Source organism: Lipotes vexillifer, unplaced genomic scaffold (assembly GCF_000442215.2).
Source record: "Lipotes vexillifer unplaced genomic scaffold, Lipotes_vexillifer_v1.1 scaffold1219, whole genome shotgun sequence".
In the NCBI taxonomy this organism is placed as follows: domain Eukaryota; kingdom Metazoa; phylum Chordata; class Mammalia; order Artiodactyla; family Lipotidae; genus Lipotes; species Lipotes vexillifer.
The window spans coordinates 969443-991090 of NW_006781590.1; the positions used below are offsets into that span (position 1 = coordinate 969443).

The window sequence follows — 21648 nt, forward strand, 5'->3', positions numbered from 1 at the left end:
CTTTCCCTGACAGTCCTTTAAGTCTGAAATCACCAGTTAATTTATGTAGTCATGATTTTATTTTCTGTTTCATTTCTTGCCCATTGTTCTTATATTTTGCCTCATATTTTCCAGCTATTCTGCTTTTTGGCCATGAATAAGAGAAATAAAACCCAAAAGACAGAGGGTATTTGGAGATTGCTCTAAAGAGAGACAAAACCTAAAAGACAGAGGGTATTTGGAGATTGCTCTAAAGAGAGATAAAACCTAAAAGACAGAGGGTATTTGGAGATTGCTCTAGAATCAGAAACTACCTGTGAGGTTATCAGGGTCAGAAAGGTTTATAAATAGCATAACACACAGTTGGGCCTCTCCCGTTGCAGAGCACAGGCTCCGGACGCGCAGGCCCAGTGGCCACGGGTCACGGGCCCAGCTGCTCCGCGGCATGTGGGATCTTCCCGGACCGGGGCACGAACCCGTGTTCCCCTGCATCGGCAGGCGGACTCTCAACCACTGCGCCACCAGGGAAGCCCTAAATTTAATTTTTGAAAAATAATTATGTATTTTGTAAAATGATGAAAAATATGAGTAGAAACCTTTAGAAGAATGTGAAAAAATAACCCTTCCCTTTTATGAGCCTCAGGGAGCTCAGGAGAATTTATGAAAATAATAACAATTCAAGAGAGAAGATAGACAAATTAGATTAAGAAGAATTCTTAGGAGTTGTGTTAGGACAACCAGAAGGAAAATAGTATACCAATATAATCTCTGGGTGTGGCTCCAGGCAGGTAGGGCTTTCAAGTTCAACAAATGCAACACCCTCTGCTTTTCCATCTTCCTAAATTTGCAAACACATGACCAGCCACAGTGTTTTTCACATTAAACCTCCACACATGGGATTTCTCTTGCTCTCTCCCTCTTTCTGTTTTGTCTCTGTCTTTCTCATTCTCTTTCTCTCTGCCGAGATCTCTGTCTTGTTTTCTCTCTTACTGTTCTTAATTATTTAACTGATAGCAATTCTATTACTGATCTACTGAGTCACTAGGGCTGAGTTTCAGAAACCCTCTCTTCAAGGTGGCAATAGATACAATCTTGTTTTGTTTAAAAAAGTGAACTCAGGCCTATCTTTCATTCTTTTGGCAGGATGGCTTGACGCCCCTTCATTGCGCTGCAAGAAGTGGACATGACCAAGTGGTGGAGCTTCTGCTGGAGCGGGGAGCTCCCTTGCTGGCAAGGACGAAGGTGAGTCATTATGAGGAAGATGGGATCCAACAAACTCTTTAAGACATTTTTTTGATAATCTCTATTCTTCTTGAAATCAAAGCATCAGCCAAGCGTATTCTAGTTGCTCAATATTTGTGTTCAAGGAATGAGTAATAGATACCAAACTTTTAAAATTATTTAAAATAAAAAAATGCATTAAGATGTATTAAATGTATAACTTCAAGTTCTTTCTATATTTTTACCTGCTATTCTCTCTGCCGATGGAAATGTAAATATTACTCTATTATACGTGAATGAGAATATTATATATAAGTGAGAAATTTCTTACATTTTATTAGTCTACATTTTTATGATTCTCTGAGATGACTATAAAATATATATAAAACTGTCTTTTAAAGAAGCACAAGTAGCAATACAAGATAAGTCTTTTGGCTCTCCAATCTTTATCTCTTAGACAATACTAGTAAAAAGAATTACTCACCAGTGGTGTTGGTTGATTATAATTGTGATTAATAGGTGATGTGGAAAGCATGAGTTAGGATAGGCCAGCTACAAAGAACCAATAAACAAGCATACTGTTCTCTATGGCACAGTACATCTAGTATTTTTTGTCTCATTTCATCAACATGCCCAACCATGGGGAAAACTCTTATCCATATAAATAGAAACCAAGTGATGAGCTGATTTGTTGGAGGTTTTCTTTGGGTTACCAGAAAATATCATGAGACGAAATTTGCAGATAATCACACAGAGTTATTTAATGGGACATGTGACAACGCTCGGATCCTTAAATACAAAAAAACTTTAGACAAGGGACATGTCTTAATATTTTCCCCCTATTTCATCTCCCCCATCCCCTGAACATGATTCATATCAACTGATGCTGTTACTAGGGTAAGGTGAGAAAAATAAGGCAGCAAACACAGCAAATATTTTTTAATTTATGTTATATCTTAATTGAATATTTAGTTGATAGCATTTGGAGCAAAACTGGCCCACACATTCAAAATTTGTATAGAATGAACTCAGTCTTTAGAGATGTGCCACGCAGATCATGAAAGTGTGGCTTCAAATCAGAAATATATGAAGATGAGAAATAAATCATCTGCATTATTTTTATTCTCATACCTATACTAAGAATGTTGTAGAGATCTGTCTTTAAAATGTAACATTTTGGGCTGGGTCATGCAAATATAATTATGGAAAGTTTTCTTGAGGAAACGGATTGAAATTTAAATGGAAATAACAAAATATCAGACTAGTCATGTTATAACCAATAAAAGGCCTATATCAAATTGAGGGTAGGTAGATATACTGTTGCACGAACCATAAAATAATCTCATCTACAGAATCTGCCAGTAATTGTCATATCACTAATGAAGACCATGGGTTACCTAGATGGAACTTTTTTTAATGGCCTTCTTGTAAAATCAAATATCATTCATATATAAGGATACAGCATAAAGCATCATATAAGGTTACAGCATAAAGCATTCATATATAAGCATACAGCATAAAGCATCTGTGACTGCATAATCTGCGACTGTCCTACACTGTTGAAATCACCTTCCTTGTTGAGAATGTTGGGCCTTTGGCCTATTCTGGCTTCTTTATCCAGACAGTTTCTGCTTCTTTGAATATAATGACTGCCAAACTAAATCCTTGGTCAACAGTTATTTTCTAGTGACTGTATTTGCATTGATAAGTAAGAAAGGACAGTAGTCCCCTTCTTTTAATGGGCAAATGTTTTCTAATTTAGCTTTTTCCTGTAAGCGTATTTATTAAATTTTTAAAAATGAGAGTCTCACCTAGACTAATTATCTCACCTAATTATCACCTATCTCACCTAATTATCAGTGAACTACTTGGCTGTCTTGTATCCCTGCTGTTGACCTTCTCTGAGGATTAAGTCTAAAGCTGTTTTTGGCAGTATCAATGATGATAAATTTAGATTATCCTCAAAATTTTAAAGTTGGGAGGTCATTGACACGTGGTCCATATTTGCCTTATACTTTTCTAGCTCTTATCTGACTGCTTTCTCCAAATCCAATTTACGCATCATGACAGAAAAAAGAAGTTGCAGAATTTCCGAGCAGTGTGGATCTAAGAGATGATCAAAGTCTCCTTCTCTCCCTGACCCACCCACTTGCTCCTCCTGCATCCACTTTCCCCTCCATTGAGAAGTAAAGAAATTCATGCAGAGAGATGAACTGAATGTAGATTTCTATGTATGGAATTGGATACAGATAATTTGAGCATCAGCTATTACTTGTTTTTGTACATCTAATATTGCCCTAATAATTGTGGGCCAACTGAATTGCTACACGTACTATATATTCATTCATGAAAGACCTATTAATTTTTGCCTAAGAATATCACAGTTATGAAATTAAACATTCTCTTATCTTTCCTCTCTGCCAAACATAATCTGCTGTATGTTTAGGTGTCAAGTGGAAATTATTTTTCTCTGCTACCAATGGTTCCAGAGATCAAGAATTGTTTGTCGTGTTTCAGAATCTGAAAGTAATGCCTAAAATGTGGTCGTGGTTTGGTTTGGTTTTGATGTGCAGAATGGGCTGTCTCCGCTTCACATGGCTGCCCAAGGAGACCACGTGGAATGTGTGAAGCACCTGCTCCAGCACAAGGCGCCTGTTGATGACGTCACCCTGGACTACCTGACGGCCCTCCACGTTGCCGCACACTGTGGTCACTACCGTGTAACCAAACTCCTTCTGGACAAGAGAGCCAATCCAAACGCCAGAGCCCTGGTAAACCTAGCCCAGTCCACATTAACTGAATACAGATCGACATAAGCAAACCCGCATTGACTGACCAATGGTTGTAGGCACAGCAGTGCATGGTTATAGATGTGTAGTTAATTCTAAATTTGTCACCTCCCACAAGCTGCCTGCCTACTTCATGCCTTCACAGTTTGCCATTAAATGATGGCAAGGATAGATTTAAGAGAACACCAAGGTAACATTTCCATAATTAGCAACTCATAGATAGGTATGAAACCTCTGGAGTGATAGCATTTTTAAATGGAAAATAGAAGTTGAAAAATAGGCAATTATCAAGTAAGTTCTAGACACCTCTATATAGAGTCAGAATAAAATTGTAAACAAGTTGAACTTTATTAATTTCTTTTTGACAAAGAAAGTTTTAAAGTGGCGAATAGATTTTACTACGTAAGATAAGGTAAAATGTAAGCCTGTGAAGAATTCACTTGGAGGTATTCCTTATTGACCTGATTACTCAGCCACAGGCTAATGGAAAAGTAATGCTTAGGGTCTTCTTGCTTCAGGAAGCATTTTATATAAACGATTTCAGGAATTGCTCAGGAGAAATCTGCAAGAGGCTGTCCCTAGAGCAGCTTCTGTTTCTCCCAAGTTCTAATATTGAATAAATCTTCTTGCTTCACTTATATTTTAACCATAATCATTGGAAGTATTAGACATGTACTAATTTATACCTCTTGTTTCTTAATTCTCCAACTAAAAGCAAACCCTTTTTTCTATTTGTTAAATGGTTTATGTAAGTTAACTTACTCTTTAGGCAATCAATATTTAAGAGAATGTCATTAGAATTGGCAAATATTAATCTTATTTTTATTAGAAATTTTCCATTGGAATCAATTTATTTATTATTGCCTGGGAAGCAACTATACTTTTAGGTTTATGTGCAATTATGTAAGGATATTTATTTTCTTATAAGGAGGAAAGTACTCATTTTCATTTGGATAGTGGTCAATAAGCATGTAAAATATCACACTCTAATCACTGCAGATCTTTTAAGTGCTGCACATACATGTAGTTATTTATACCTGGCTTATTGCATAGCTCATAAATGGGAAATTACTTAACAAATATTGTGAACAATAATGTCATTAGGTTAAAGAAAATCATATGCTTTCCTGAGAACTGCTAGTGTAGAAAAATATTGACTGATAAACAGTCCCTATTGGGGCATGAAAAATTGTTAACTAGCAGAATAGATACGATTCTATATAGAGACATCATTGTTCAGATAAAAATATAATACTTAAATATAACACTTAAGGATTAAACATGGGGCTAGTTAACAAATTTTTAGGTAGTTTCCCCTAATTGCTGCACATTATCCCAGCATGGAAAGTTGGAAAATACCTTAAAGACTTCTCCACATTCCTTTGGCTTCTGAGAGATACCGTCTTCCAGTTAGTCCAAAAATTCTCCATACTTATTTTGAAAATATTTGGGAACTTAATAATCACTTCTTTTTGAAACAAAATGTATGTGATTGACATAAGTTATAAAAAATATGTTATATTAAGATATAAGACATATAACTTCTGGGTATTAAATATTATCAACATAAATAATGATTTCCACTAACATGCAACAACTCCTCATAAAAACTTTTAAATATAAACATTATAACTTCTGGATATAAAAAAATTATCAACACAAATAACGATTTCTGTTCATTTGTAACACCTATTCCCTAAAGAAAATAGTAGCTAGACTGAAACATTTATTATAGTCATGTTCTTAGATTTTTGAAGTAAAACAGGTAATGATTTTTCCCTTTAAGAAATAGCTCATCATCAGAAAAACACATGCTTATCTTTGATGCATCTTTAAGCCATTCCATAATCTGACCAATCAGTATGCTTTAAAACATTTTAGAACTTGTAAAGTATAATTGCCTCAGTTTTTTCCTTCTTGGAAGAGTAGGCCCATGTAATTTTCTTCCTTTTTGTTTTCTCTGTAACCACACGAACAATGCCATACCTGCCCACCACATATAAACCAAGTTCAGAGCCTCCAGGAATACACCACTTTCTCTCTAAATCCAACACCTACAGCACTTGAAGAAATGGTCGCACTACATGAGGATGTAACATTACTGCCTGCAATGTGCCAGCATGGAGTTGTGTGAGAATCATTTCTGCATGTGTTCAACTAACTTGATTGTCTTTTGCACAGAATGGTTTTACTCCACTGCACATTGCCTGCAAGAAAAACCGCATCAAAGTCATGGAACTGCTGGTGAAATATGGGGCTTCAATCCAAGCTATAACAGAGGTAGAAAAATGTTTCAGCTTGTCACGAAACATTCCTTCTCTTACTCCTTCTTCCCCTTCCTTCTGCCCATCTTCTGTCCTCTTCACTCAAGTATTATTTATCTGAAGAAGCCCCAAAGCCCCCACCGGTGCAGAGGAGTAAAACTGCTGTCGCTTTGTTTCGCAGTCTGGCCTCACACCAATACATGTGGCTGCCTTCATGGGCCACTTGAACATTGTCCTACTTCTGCTGCAGAATGGAGCCTCTCCAGATGTCACTAACATTGTGAGTATGGCTTGGGTCAGAATAACCACAGGGAGAAAGAGAGGAAGCGTGTGGGTGTGTAGGGATGTTTGTGTGTGTGTGTGTGTGTGTGTGTGTGTGTGTGTGTGTGTGTGTGTGTGTGATCAAAGCTCAGTGGCTGAGCTTTGAGAAGAGCCCCCGTGATAACGTATTATTGAAATAATTGCTAGAAGGTCGCTGAAAGGAACCTCCATAGGGTAAGAAATGTTTTACAAAGTAATAAAATGGAAGCTGTGGAATAAGACTGTGTCAGCTTCCTGGTGCAGATAAATTGAACATGCATCTTAAATACACTTATAAAACAAAATACATTTTAAAAGCTCCTCTGAACGTGAAGGAATGATTGATTGGAATAAAATATTCAGGACTCACTCTACTTGCTTGAGTGAATCATATTCCAGGAAATTTTGGTTAAAATATTAAGTCAGGACCATAATCAATTCTATCAAATGATTAACCAGAGATAGACCAATATTAGAAGATTTTTTACTTAATATCAAATTCTCCCTCCCTCCTTCAGTTACATGGATTTTCCATTTTCTAACCTTACTTTGATTTTTCCCTTTGATTTGGTTGGCTGAATTAGTTATAACTTGCAACTTTTTCACGTATCCTGAAATCCATGTTGGTCTTCAGACGACTTTTGTTCTGACAATAAATGCTGGGTATTCCAGAATTCTTCTACCTAATATAAATTAGGATTTTTACTTCCCATTTCTTTATATTTCTCTCATTTTCTTGAAGTCAGCCCAGTTCAACTTTGATCATCGAATACAGATTTTCTCCTGAGCAAGAGAACTTGCTCTGTACAAAATACTGTCATGTATTTGAAGCTCACCAGGACCCACTAGAATATTGAGATTTTTTAAAAAGTATTCAACAGGAATAACTCCCCAAATAAATCTTAGTGTTTATTATTAAAATGAATCATATTTTCAAAAGCAATTGGTTTACTATTGTTGCTAATTTTTGGTATTCCATTCCTTTTGAGTTGTGAAATGGAATGTTCAATTTTACTTTTTATTCATATTCCCTTTCATTTTCTCATTTCCTTGTATTTTATACACTGTTCCTGTGCATGGACAAAATCCATGTGAAATAAATTTATTTTATTTTAAATATGAGTTAATACCTCTCTTCATATTATTCACAATTGGAGTATAAAACCATCAAAGAATTGAAATATAGTCTGTATTTATACACCCCCCTAATTACAGCTTACTGATCCTAAAGTAATAATATATGCTAATTTTAAATTTCTCCACTAAGGATAAGAGTAATTTCACAACATGCCAATTTGAGTTTAATTTATGGTCGCTTCTTAGAACTTTAAAAGAAATCAATAACATCCTTTTTCTGTTCAGAGATGACCACCTCCCTTTTTAAAATTGAGACCTACACAAACCAGTACCTTTTAAAAGAAGTTCTCTGAGTACTTTCCCACTGTACTGTATTTTCCTTCTTTGCATTAAAATGCCTACAGGATCTCAGGAGCAATGGTAATACTATGTGAAATTATATTATCATAGTAACATAGACAAGTATATTCTATGCAATGCTTGATTGAAATGCCCCATGTTAATCGTTCTGAGGGGAGATTTTTGCAAAATCACCAAAGAAAAGCCACATGAAACGATTGTATGATTTTGCGGCACTCTTAATTTGCTTCTTAACTGACCAATTCCAAATTATTTGATGGTTATGTATTTGCTCCATATTGATATACTCCACTCCGCAAAAAAAACAAAAACAAAACCAAAAGACTATATGGGCTACATATAGATTTTCAAATAAAAAAACAAATTTTTATTTGTTAAACAAAATATCAATTAAAACAATAAAAATGTTGACATATTTAGGTTCTTGAATACTCCCAAATTTGACAATTGCTACATTAAACTTTAAATTCCACCTGTTGGTCGTTATAAAGTTCTTCATTTTGTTTTATCTTCTCATTCGTCCATTACATACTCTTTCTCTTCAGCCTTCTCAAAACAAATACTTGAGAGCCACCTGCCAATGTAATCCTCTTCTCAAATGTGTTTCCTAGTTGCTTTTTGTTTGTTCATTTTAATTTTTGTATGATGTGTCCTTCAGGGAGCAGACACCATGTACATAGGGTTACCAGATAAGGTACAGGACTCCTGGTTAAATTTGAATTTCAGATAAACACCAAATAATTGTTTTTGGTATAAGTATGTACCATGCAATAGTTGAGACACACTTATACTAAAATAATTATTCTTTGTTGGTCTGGAATTCAGATTCAACCGGCCATCCTGTATTTTGATATGCTAAATCTGGCAACCCTACATTTAGAGGAATTTAACTTTCTCTAGCAGTGGGATGCCTGTGAACTGGTGTATTCTCAGAACGTGAGGATATAGCTGCTGCATCCAAAACTCTTTGCAGGTTGATTAAGAAACGGTGTGAACACTGACTGCCTGCTTGCTGTGTCAGAGTTGGTCATTTCCTGACCCCAAAGTACCCTACCCTTGAAGCCTTTGTGTGTTGCCTGAAATCATGTTGCATTTTTGAATGCAGTGCTGTCTGTTGTGCTTTGATGCTTTACAACTGGTGCAGCCAAAGTGGAAGTCAATGTAGCTGTCAGCAGAGTCAGTTTTAACAACTCGGGGAGGGGCATGAAATGTAGTACCTGCTTTGGACATGAGCATACCCATTCTCCTGCCAGTCTTGTTTTCGTCTCAAAATTCACTCCAAGTGTGAAGTGTACCAATAACTCAATCATGTGCAGATATTATTACCGCAAATCTCCCTTTCCAGAAGGCTCACAAATGCACTTGAAAACCTAGAAAGCCAGTTGTAATACATCCATAATCCAAAGTACTCATTGACAACCGTGGGAGTAGAAAACCCAGCACTTTTGGAGCTGTCCAGAATGCAAAGTGGGGGACAATCAAGTTTTTCTCTTCTTATAGCAAATCAACGGATTCATGGCTAAGTTCACACTTCATATTATGTTTAAGAATTTCCCCTAATCCTTAAAGTTAATGAGCTTAAGGTAAGGAAAACAGGGCATTGAATAAGATGAGGTGCCCAGTAACTAAGAAATGGAACCTACTGATTAAAATATATACACCCTCTTTCATTTTCTTATTTATACTTATGTATAAACAAGGGTAACATAATATAAAAGGGTAAAGGCAATTTATATAAAGGTCAATTAGCCAAAAATCATTAAATAAGAATTAAACAAGACCATTGTTTTAAAGTAGAGAGACCATTTGCATATATATATATATATATATATATATAAAATGTTTTCTTTGTATATAATATTTAATACTTTAGATTAGGTTTTATATCTAACATTTCTAACTTGTCAATTTCAAATGTGCAAACATCATAAAAACAACTTATTTTAAGCATAAATAAAGGTACTAGAAATACTAAGACTAGTATTTGAAACCTTTTAGATTTTGAAAACCCCTCATTGATAAAGTTTGGCTTGTAAGCGTATAAATTCATCGTTGAGTAGGTACTCCTGAGGCCTCTTTGACTTAGCTTCTTATAAGGAAACTCATTATTTGTCTTCATTCTACTAAAATTAGTAAAATTGCTGTACTATTATAAGACTTAGAAATGGAATAAAGATTTGAGGGTTTTCTTTTTAGAGGCAGGTTTTAAGTGATATAGGAAAGTTAGAAATCATGGCTGTCTGAAGAGGAAAAATCTTGCCATACATCCAAAGTCTGAAAACAGTACTGCTGTTCCAGTCATGTTATTTTATGTAATAACATACTCCAAATACATTTGCTCTACAAAAGTCAAAAGATGTCATCAGAAAATAAGGCCATTAGAGGATAAATGAATTATCAACAAAAAGAAGATTAGCATAGACATCCAGTTTAATGCTCTCAAATTCAAATCATTGGAATTGAATTTCTCATAACTTCATAAGGAATGGGTCTCTGAATACTAGCAAAAAATGAACTCTGAGCTAAGTACCAAACTAAAGTTTGTCTTAAATCTGGGTTTAAGGGTTTGTTGTGCAAGTAATCAGAAGAAATTATTCACCGGAATTTGTCAAACGTTATCCAGTTACCTCAACCAACGTTGAAATCAATTTAGTTTATTTGGACTAGTTTACCTGGTTGAAATCAACCTTATTTTCTAGTATAGTTGTGGTGACTAAAATAACTTTTATTCCAATATCTTATTCTTTTATAACTGTAAAATTGTTTGAAAAAATGAATCCCTGCTTTCTTTAGAACTACATGCGGTTTTAAAATATGCAGATTGAAAAAAAAAAAAAAAACGCTTCTCTTAGAGGCAGTAATTAACAGGCTTCCCAATGAGAAAATTCTCTGATGTCTAACCATCATCCTTCATGCTGCAGGTTAAGCTACCTTTTTCTGATAAGTGTGTCTTCCTTGATGCAGCATGCAGCTACTTGAGGAGACACCTGAAGCTCAGTGCTGCCCACCTCAACTGATGGCACTGTTAACATTGCATTACTCATCTCTCAGTATTTCTCTCAAGTAACTGTCTGTAATTAAATACGCTCATCAATAACAAGCAGAGGACCTCCTGGGCAAATCAGATTCCTCGTATGAACAGTCTTTATCTAGTCTCATAACACAAAGATAAAGCCAAAGTAAAAAAAACAGTTTATTTCAGAAGTAAATTTTGAATTCTGAAAAGCAATGTCACGTATGGTAACAGATGATGTGATTTTTTTGCACTGTGTTGACTTGATCGTCAGCATCTAGAGTTTCTCATAAAAACGGGATAGAGCTGTAATCACATATTTAAGTGTGACAGATTTTAGATTTGAAGGATGAAAGGTAACTTCATACCACCAAAAGCAATTTAGGTTGTGCCACGTTGACTGTGAAGTTAAACCTCAGGGTATCCTGAATGTTTGGGTAAGTTCACTGGTTTGTCACGAGTGAAAAAAAAAATTAAACGCTTGTCTTATCCTTTTGAAGATGGAGAAGATACTGTTTTTCCAGACTAAACAATTACGAAGTAGTTATACCTTTTCATAGATTTCTTAAACTTTTGGATATAATGCTATCTTTCACAAAAAGGCACATTTTTATTCTATGCCATGCAGAGCAGTGGGTTTACTTATGATTGAATGATCTTTGTTTCCTGGCAGCGTGGGGAGACTGCACTGCACATGGCAGCCCGGGCGGGGCAGGTGGAAGTGGTCCGATGCCTCCTGAGAAATGGTGCCCTTGTCGATGCCAGAGCCAGGGTAGGTGCTGGTGCTTGCAGTTTTCTTCTGTTATGTGCATGAGTTCTATCCTTAAGAGATGCTGCTATTCTTCATCTCTTGATGTGGAAATGCCAAGGACTGTAAGTGAAAACATCAATTCAGTGACAGTTTTTCAGGCAAAAGTGAAATGGTATGGTAAATATACAAAATGGAAAATGCACTTCAATTTCAGAAACACTAACATTTGAAAAAATAATACAATTTAGTATCTAAGAAATTTGGCATTGACTAACATTTTAATAAATTTTTTTTACCTACGAAAGCCCTTCCACATATATCTTCATTTTCATGAATTTTAACATTTTAACCTATATTATATAGATACTATATATATTAAAATTTATTTCTTACCACCAAAGCCAATCAAATTTCCATAGACATTCCTTACTAGTAACTTAAAGACAAACCATATTCAAAGTTCTAATGTTTCCCTTCATCTGTTTTACTTTCCTCATTTCTATGAGTTCTACATTTCTTCTTACTTTGATTTCCATATTTAGGCATTCTACCCTTCCACTATTCCGAAATAAATGAATTTTGGCCCAGGAGATTGCGTGATTGGATTCTCCTATTTCTGATTCCCACAACTTGACTTTTTTTCTTCTTTTTAAAAAATTTCCCTTCCCAGTTGCTTTTTTCACCTTCTTCCTTTACACTGAATATTTTATCGATATCTTCTGTTTCCTTTTCCACGCTGTTTCATTAACTTTTGCACTAGCACATTTGGGATTCTCATGGAATATTTAAACACTTTCGCTTCTTTTTCAATTTGATATATCTAAGCTAGAACTCACTTCACCTTGAATCCTACCGTAGTGAGTCCATTTTCAAAACAGTATTGTATTGGAATGAAAACATTCAGCTGGAAACATACAAACTGTCATTTCAGACAAGTCATTTCACTTCTGGGTCTTTATTATTAAAATATAAGGGTTAGGGCTTCCCTGGTGGCGCAGTGGTTGAGAGTCCGCCTGCCGATGCAGGGGACACGGGTTTGTGCCCCGGTCCGGGAAGATCCCACATGCCGCGGGAGCGGCTGGGTCGTGAGCATTGGCCGCTGAGCCTGCGTGTCCGGAGCCTGTTGCTCCGCAGCGGGAGAGGCCACAACAGTTAGAGGCCCGTGTACCGCAAAAATAATAATAATAATAATAATTAATTAATTAAAATAAAAAAATAAAAGATAAGGGTTGGACTTAGAAACCTTGAAACTCCTTTCCAGACTTCTTAACATTCTCAGACTCTATGAATATTATAGCATTTTTTTCCACAGACCTTCATGCAGAATCCAGTGATACGTGGGCAGCCTTCATTACTCTAGTAGTTTGAATTTTTTCCTGCCTTCCTATCCATTGTACAAGTAGTGTAATTTGTGTTCTTTGGTACTCATCGTTGGCATTTTATGCTCTTATATATTAAGTGCTTTTGTTACTCAAACTCTCTTCTTCCCTGCCTTGGCATTTTTCTTGTTTCCCTTCCCCACCCCCTTAAAGACTATTTTTTAAAAGCAGTTTTAGTTCCACAGCACAATTGAGAGGAAGGTGCAGAGGCTTCCCATAGGCCCCCTGACCCCATAGTCTTCCCAGTTATGAGCATTCCCCACCAGAGTGGTACATTGGTTGTGAATGACGAACCTACATTGATACATCATTATTCCCCCAAGCACCTAGTTTACGTTAGGGTTCACGCTAGGTGTTGTACATTCTATGGGTTTGGACAAATGTATAATAACATGTATCCATCCCTATAGTATCATATAGAGTATTTTCACTGCCCTAAAAATCCTCTGAGCTCTGCCTAGTCTCATTTCCTTTTAAGTTTACCTGGCAGTTCAGCTGTTAAAAAAAAAATGTATGGTCCGTCAATGCGCTCTGAATATCATGAACTTCATTAATTTTACCAGAAATTGTGGTAGTGTTCCTGGTAAATATTTTGTAATCCATACTTAATAATAAAAGGGTTTCTCATGAATCCCTCTTAATATAAAATAAAACTGCTTAGTAGTTTGTAGTCAAATTCGCACATGCATGCACTTCTGAAAGCTCCATCTCTTAACCAAATACCATTGCTCTACAATTCACTCTCTTCCAAAGGGGAGATAGTTAAAATTATACCCAGTACTACACTGATCTCCAAGGTCAAGATCTCTGGGTAGTCTGTGTTCTTCTCTATCAGGTGTAGAAATAATACCTCATGGTTATATAATCTTGAGGCTAAGTCATATTTATGCCTACTCCCAATATAAAATGAAAGAACAGTCATATCATCACAATAATATCTCTCAGTTAAAAGTGCAAGCAGCATATTCACCAGTCAAGAGCATAAGCCATATTTTGCTGCACAGACTGGAAAGCTGGGGCTGCAGTGGCATAAGTTCCTGAGTCAGCCAATGTGCTTGTCCCCAGGGCCCTGCCCTCAGGAGGGTCCTTTCTTGTCCAATGTCTTCCATGGACATATCTGAGAGGGCCGCTGGGACCTGCCCTTTTGGGTGTTCTCTTGCTTTAGGTGCCCGTATTCTGTTGGCACAATACAGGGGCCTGGCATTTGCTTTAGGGATTGAGCAATCATAGGGCCCCTAGTCTTAAACTCACTTGAAACTTAACTCACTTAAAACTTTAGTTAACTGCTGGTATATATGGTTCCTGGGAATCCTGTTAGCTAGTAACTTATGGGAGAAATTTTATCAAACATTTGAACCCTGTCCCAGCCTTTGCTGTTTCTGTCTTTTGGTAAAAGGAGTTGGGGCTCAGCAAGTTTCCCTAATTTTGGAAACTAGCAGTGATGGTAAGGCAGAGCTCACGTCTTCCTGGATCAGGCTGTATCACTGTCAGTGATGCTTTATGGTGAGAGAATTATTGCCCCTTATATCTGGAAGAGGCCTAGAGGATCAAGCTGCCCACATTTTTTTCTTTAGCTCTTCCCATGAATATTATCTTCTGTGATTTCCCAATTCTTTGCCTTGGATTAAATTAGCTTTAGCTTGGGGTGGCAAATTCAACTTTTGCAATTCTACAGGGAAACAATTACCCAAACCTCCAAGGTCTTATAATCTCTGATTACAGGTGGAGAGACTTTCTTATCAAATTGGTAGGTTCTTCCCTTTTCCACTTTCAGATAGGAGCATACCAAAAGTTGAAGAAAATGGGCAAAACAGCTTATTTCTTAACTTTCTTTTCTTTTCTTTTCTTTTTTTTTTTAAAACAAGTACCTTAATGCTCTGAGAACCAAGAGACACTGATCGATAATTTAACCAGTTACTTGGCCACCACCAGTCAAGGACTGCCGCTTCTCAGCTATGGATTAAGGGGTCACCATTGCCCTAACGCTCCCCCTCACTCACTGAAAACACATGTTAGAGTGTGTCACTTGTAATACCCACCTCAATCAAATTCTGGGCAGAAGTCCAAGCAGGAAACCCAGAAACAACAGATGTTCACGATAGCTATCCTCAAGTTCTTTGGTCTTTGATTGTGTTTTGCTGTCTATTTATTTTTGTAACTTTTAATTCTCTCCATTCCTCTCTTTTCTCCTCTGTATTTCAGAGAAAGTTGTATCTTTCAAATGTTGTCTGTCTCCCTTCCTATTGAGAGACCTCTTGTCCTGTTAGTTTTCTTAGAGGCCATCATATTGTATCTCTTTCTGTGGAATGAATAGACAAAGAAATGTCTTTAGAATCCAATGCCTGAATTCAAGTTCTGTTTTCATAGCTGCGTAACCTGGGACAGTCCTAGAAAACTCATTTAATTCCTCTTAATCTCTTTTCACTGGAAAATGGTTGAATAATATATGTTACGTCTTCCTTTCAGGTCTAAGTATAGGACTTGTCAGGTATGCATCATACTTGAAAGAAGTTTATAAGGTGCAAATTTTTCTAAAATTCCAATTCTGTTGCTAAAATAATTGTATTATTACTGTTTATTATTTAGTTCTTACCACCCTGAAATGCATACAGTGCTATTTCATCTCTTCCTGTACCTTCCACTTAATATTTTTTTCCTTATAACTTTAAGATAAAGTGCATTTATCTGAACAGTTCTCCCTATTCTATTCTACCTTCTCCATTCATTCTTAGCCCTGGAAGTTGGCCCAGCTCTTCCTTTCTCACCTTTGTTATGACATGCCCTTGGACAGATTATAGAGATATACCTCTTTTCATCACTAAGGTTACACACAATTTTCTTTTATCAAGACAATGGTTTGGCCTCGTTTTCTTAGCACTGAAAACATTTTCCTGACCACACATTAGAGTCAGGTGATTTCTTAAGCCTTCTCCAATGTGTCCTTCCTGTCCCTGATACCAGCTGTCTCCTCTCCCTGTTTTTGTTTATTTATTTTTTATTTATTTATTTATTTTTTGCGGTACGCGGGCCTCTCACTGTTGTGGCCTCTCCCGTTGGGGAGCACAGGCTGCAGACGTGCAGGCTCAGCGGCCATGGCTCACGGGCCCAGCCGCTCCTCGGCCTGTGGGATCTTCCCGGACCGGGTCACGAACCCGTGTCCCCTGCATCGGCAGGCGGACTCTCAACCACTGCGCCGCCAGGGAAGCCCTCCTCTCCCTGTTTTTAAATGAGAAGCACTTGGCAAATACTTAACCCCATTTGCTCCTCGTCAGGCTTCCATTTCATCTCTGAAGCCCTGGATGTAAGTCCCAGACCCATCTGCAATGTTTCCTGGAACAACATCTTTTTAAATCAGATTGCAACATCTTCTTTATCCACAGTCTCTCCTTGAAGAAAATAACCAGCATTTGTATCCTTGGCTTGCTGAGTGGAGTAAGAACAAAGTTTTCCCAGCATCCCTCTTTTTTTTTTTCCTCTTGATACAGTTCCCAGAATAAATACTGTCTCTTAGTGAAAGCTTTTGGATGAGAATCTAGGTCTTAGGACTTCTGGACTAGATTTCTTTCTTATTCAGAACGATGAGCTGGTTTCTATTTAAACATAAGTGAAGGCTGAGGCCTTAATGAGTTGAGAAACATTTTGGCATGCCCAGGAAACAGTGACCAAAGTCATGGAAATATCTACTTTTAAAAATATTTAAGGAAGATTTTGTGACCAAACAGGTCATTCTATAACAAGATATAAATTGTAGCCAGAGTAGCAGTAATTGCCTTTTGGGTAGGGGTTCCTGGAGATTCCAAGAAGACATCATGAAACATCTGAGTGAAATGTATTACTAGTGAAGTCTGGTCTGTCCTGGCACTAACTTTTTACTTGATCTGAGTTGTAGGAGGAACAGACGCCATTGCATATTGCCTCTCGCCTGGGTAAGACAGAAATTGTTCAGCTGCTTCTGCAACATATGGCTCATCCAGATGCGGCCACTACAAATGGGTACACACCACTGCACATCTCTGCCAGGGAAGGCCAGGTAGACGTGGCATCAGTCCTCCTGGAAGCAGGAGCCGCCCACTCCTTAGCTACCAAGGTAAGAGGAATGGTTTCATGCTGGCACGGACCAGGAGCAATCCCAAATCATAGAGTGTCAAGAGGGGTAGATCTCCTGTAGGCCTCCAACTTTTTCTTCCTCTTTGAATATTTTAGATTCATTTTCTAAATGACCAAGGGGGATTGTGAGATTGCATATAATATCTTCAAAAGGAGGGCTGGATTCTCTTCTTCTAATTAATGCTGGTGTTGTTTCTAGAACTTTATTATTATTATTATGATTTGGCCACGCTGTGTGGCTTGTGGGATCTTAGTTCCCTGACCAGAGATCGAACCCGGGCCCCCTACAGTGGAAGCACGGAGTCCTAACCACTGGACCACAAGGGAATTCCCTCTAGAACTTTAATTAAGATGATTTCCATAAAGCAAGTGTTATTTTCTCTTTACTTCCCATGATAAAAATCTGTAATATATTCCCATGAATATATTATAGAAAAAAATACAATTCCCAAATACACTGAGCTAGTATACTACTGAGGAAGATAATATTGCATTAGATTGGCAATACCGTATTTGTTGAGTTGAGAAGTTCACTTCACATAATCTTGCATTTTTCCATCCCTGGTGTCAGCTATTACGCCCTTTCTGCTCCCTACACTTTACCAGCTACACAGTGTCTAAACAGAACTGGGCTGGAGAGTCACACTTTATTAGTTGTATTAGTTGTCATCTAACAAAGAATTTTACTTATGTTCAAAGTTTTGAACTAGGGCAGAGTCATTTTATCTCCACTTGATACATTATATTTGCGATCGCCTCTTTGGATATGACGTAGAATAAAACACGAACACAGCTAATTGGAGCGAAAGGAATTGGACTAGTACAGAAGAGAAGAAGAATGAGACAGATTACAGCCGACAACAAGTGAATTATTCACAGGGCAAAATAATTCCCACAAATACAACAGCGATTCAGATTACTAAGGAACAGGCACAGATACTGCATCTGGGGGAGAAGGGAGTTTGCAAGTACGAACTGAAGTACTCTGGTGGCATCTGCCCTCTTAGAGGTAGGAGCAGCCTGCTGGCTGCTTACCTGGTTGCCTGTGGCTGTAATCATTCAAATGCTGAAATCGGAAGGGTTGAAAGGATTTTTAAAATCTTTTTTTAAAAAAATCATAAACTAAACAACAAACATGGAGTTGATCCTTAAACAATGAGAGGGTTAGGGGCGCCCACCCTTCACACAGTTGAAAATCCTCATATAACTTATAGTCTGTCCTCATACCCTCAGTTCTTCTGTATCTTGGGTTCCTCATATCCATGGTTCCACATCCGTGGATTCAACTAACTGCAGACTGTGTAGTACTGTAGTATTTCCTATTGAAAAAAATCCACATATAAATGGACCTTCACAGTTCAAACCTGTGTTCAAGGGGCAACTGTGTAATAATAATAATAATAATAATAGTAATAGTAATAATAACCCAAGAGAGACTGGGTGATTGTCTCATCAGATGGAGGTGATAAATAAATGAAATTTAGATATATAAAGTACAGAAATAGAGAATAAAACATAATCCCTTGTCTTCCGAAGATTTTTAGAATTAAAAATATATCTGAAACAATAGTAAATTAGGACAGTTAAATGGAAGAAACTATTAAACAAAACAGTTCCACAGTGGAACTGACTGGGGTTCTGAAGGGTAGTTGACTCATCATCAGTAAAGCTGTTTAAGTGTTGATATATCGAGGGTAAATGAAATCCTGATGAGATTAACATAGGGGAAAAAGGAAGACTGTGATTCGAGAGATGCTTCCCGACCTCTATTTTGTGATTCTACAGTAAAGATTCTATGTAGTTTTGTCTAAAAATAGTTTCCAAATTTATAAAGGGGCTGGACCGCTATTCCAGCAAGACTTTAAGGATAAGGAGTTTACTTTTTCTTTCTTACCACATGGCTTGTCTCAGGGAACTCGACTTCATCCTGAGTGTCACTCCGGTCATTGTGTGGATTGAGTTAGAGGGAAGAGAGCATTAACAACAAATGTTGGCTTAAATGGACTTCCTATATTTGCCCCACACTTGGAAAAAGCAGAAGATTTACTCGCCTTCAAGGACTTCTTAGTATCTAATGTTCAAAAAAGAGCAAAAAGAAAAATATCATCTTAGCTAAAAATAATTTGTGTAGTGACGCTGTGAAAAAGCGGTATTGCTTCTTGAGGGATATTCTGTATTCTGATGAAGGCTTAAATGGTCTGGAGGATAAGCCCTATCTTAGACCACTTAACCCAGGCATGTTTGCTGTGTGTGTTTTGCAAGCCCGGGTCAGCTTTAGAATTCTCCCACTCCCAATATAGTGCCAGAAGAACATGTGATTAGACTGTCTGGCCAAGAGGACGGATTTGAGATCATGGTGTAGGAACTGTGCCATCCTTGAGATCTGAGTCCAGGGACCTAGCTGTATTTGTAACACACTGCTAATTACAGAGAGTGACATTGGTTAGGCACACAAGACATTGAATCTGTACATGTTAACATGTGTAGGAGAGCAGCAGTTTAAAAGTTTGATGTTAATCAGCTCAACATCCTGCCAGAAGTAGAGTGTATTTTCCGAAAGGAATTGGTCTCATATAAAGTGTGGGTCTTTTGAGACAAGGGATGAAAGTCAGGACGAGAGGTGCTTTTTAAACGGTGAACTGTTTTTGTTCTGTCCACCATTTTATCTTGCTATTTCTGCAGAAAATGCAATCAACTGAATCACAAATAATTTTTTTTTAATCATAGCTGCTGAAATACCCTAAACCTTAAATAAAGAAATTTGGAATTCAGGTATTATAAAAAGGATAGGAAAAATGAGAAATCCTGGACAGGAGGTACTACTGTCTCAATCCTATTAATTTTAGAGGCAAGAAAAAGACAGGGTTTGTTTGCTTTTTTCACTCACAAATCAGAGCCATTTTACTGACACATAAATTCCAAGCCTAGAACGTCAAATTTCAGTCTCTAAGCCCTCAAAATAAAATTTCTTTTGTTCAGTCTGTCAAGCCAAACTCTTGCTTGTTAAACTTTATTCTTTGTCCTAGTCCTTGTTTATGGCTAACATTTAACACTCCCAGTATTTTTCCCAAATGGAGAATCAACATAAGTTTGCTTAATATGTTAACCAGTAAAAAAAAAGTTTTTGTTAGCCGTCACAAAGAAAACTGCTACATTTTACTTTTGTTCTTTACATTTTCAGAAGGGTTTCACACCCTTGCACGTAGCAGCCAAGTATGGAAGCCTGGATGTGGCAAAACTTCTCTTACAACGCCGTGCTGCTGCAGATTCTGCAGGGAAGGTAAAAGTTTTCGAGCATATATGTTTGTTATATAACTCGGTCAAGTTGGAAGCTTGGGAGATCTGCATTTCAAGATATTTTGCTCGCTCTTCTTAAAGGAATATGAATGTAACGGATGAAACTATACCAAATAGATATGATGGCGGTGTCCATGACCTGCCCACATATACGCTGATTCAGAAGGTGTTTAAAAGAGCTGTGCCTCAAATGTGTGTTCCTGTCACAACAGGGCCCAGAACTTCTCTATGTTAAGAAGAATCCTTGGAATGTTAACGTAATAATCCTTACATGGCATTTTAGACTTTTAATTATGGTGGAATCAAGATGCCCTGTGCTAACTGAAAGCTCAACGTATCATTTTCAGTTTTAGTTACGTTTCTAATAAGAAAATCATGAGGTATTTATTTTTATTTTTTCCTATTGACTATATTAATTAATTAACATGGACTTAATCGATACCAGTTTCCTTGCATCCTGGCAGCTTCAGGGCAGCTAATGCTAATTTATTAATACTGAAACTTCAACACACCCATTACAGAATGGCCTTACCCCGCTCCATGTTGCTGCTCATTATGACAACCAGAAGGTGGCGCTGCTGTTACTGGAGAAGGGTGCTTCCCCTCATGCCACTGCCAAGGTGAGGACCACAGAAAGGATTTACAGACTGTAGGGTGTGACTCTAATCTGACCAGACATGGGAGTTGTTTTTTAAGCACATGGTGCTGATATAACTGCAACCAGTCCTGGCAATAGTAGCTTTTGGTATTGTCCTTTTTTTTTTTTTTTTTTTCCCGATAGTTTGCTTCCACAAAGCCTTTTAAGATTGTCTCTCACTGTTGTGGCCTCTCCCATTGCGGAGCACAGGCTCCAGACGCGCAGGCTCAGCGGCAATGGATCACGGGCCCAGCCGCTCCGCAGCATGTGGGATTGTCCCGGACCGGGGCATGAACCCGCGTCCCCTGCATCCGCAGGCGGACTCTCAACCACTGCGCCACCAGGGAAGCCCAAAGCCTTTTAAGATTTTTTACAAGTCAGCAAATACTAAGGGGATGTGCCCAGGAACAATAAAGATGATAGCCAACACTCAGTGTTTTAGACACACAAGTATGAGTTTTGAGAAATTAAACG

General features: G+C 37.5%; 1 protein-coding gene across 1 annotated transcript in view; it reads left to right on the forward strand.

The window, feature by feature from the left end:
• The window catches only part of ANK2 (ankyrin 2), a 245969-nt gene that overhangs the window by 110526 nt on the left and 113795 nt on the right, over window positions 1-21648 (forward strand). Inside the window, exons 10-17 of the mRNA XM_007454800.1 lie at window positions 1123-1221; window positions 3774-3971; window positions 6171-6269; window positions 6435-6533; window positions 11677-11775; window positions 17023-17220; window positions 20422-20520; window positions 21059-21157. Of these exons, the coding sequence (XP_007454862.1) occupies window positions 1123-1221; window positions 3774-3971; window positions 6171-6269; window positions 6435-6533; window positions 11677-11775; window positions 17023-17220; window positions 20422-20520; window positions 21059-21157 (990 nt within the window). The remainder of the gene's footprint in view (window positions 1-1122; window positions 1222-3773; window positions 3972-6170; window positions 6270-6434; window positions 6534-11676; window positions 11776-17022; window positions 17221-20421; window positions 20521-21058; window positions 21158-21648) is intronic.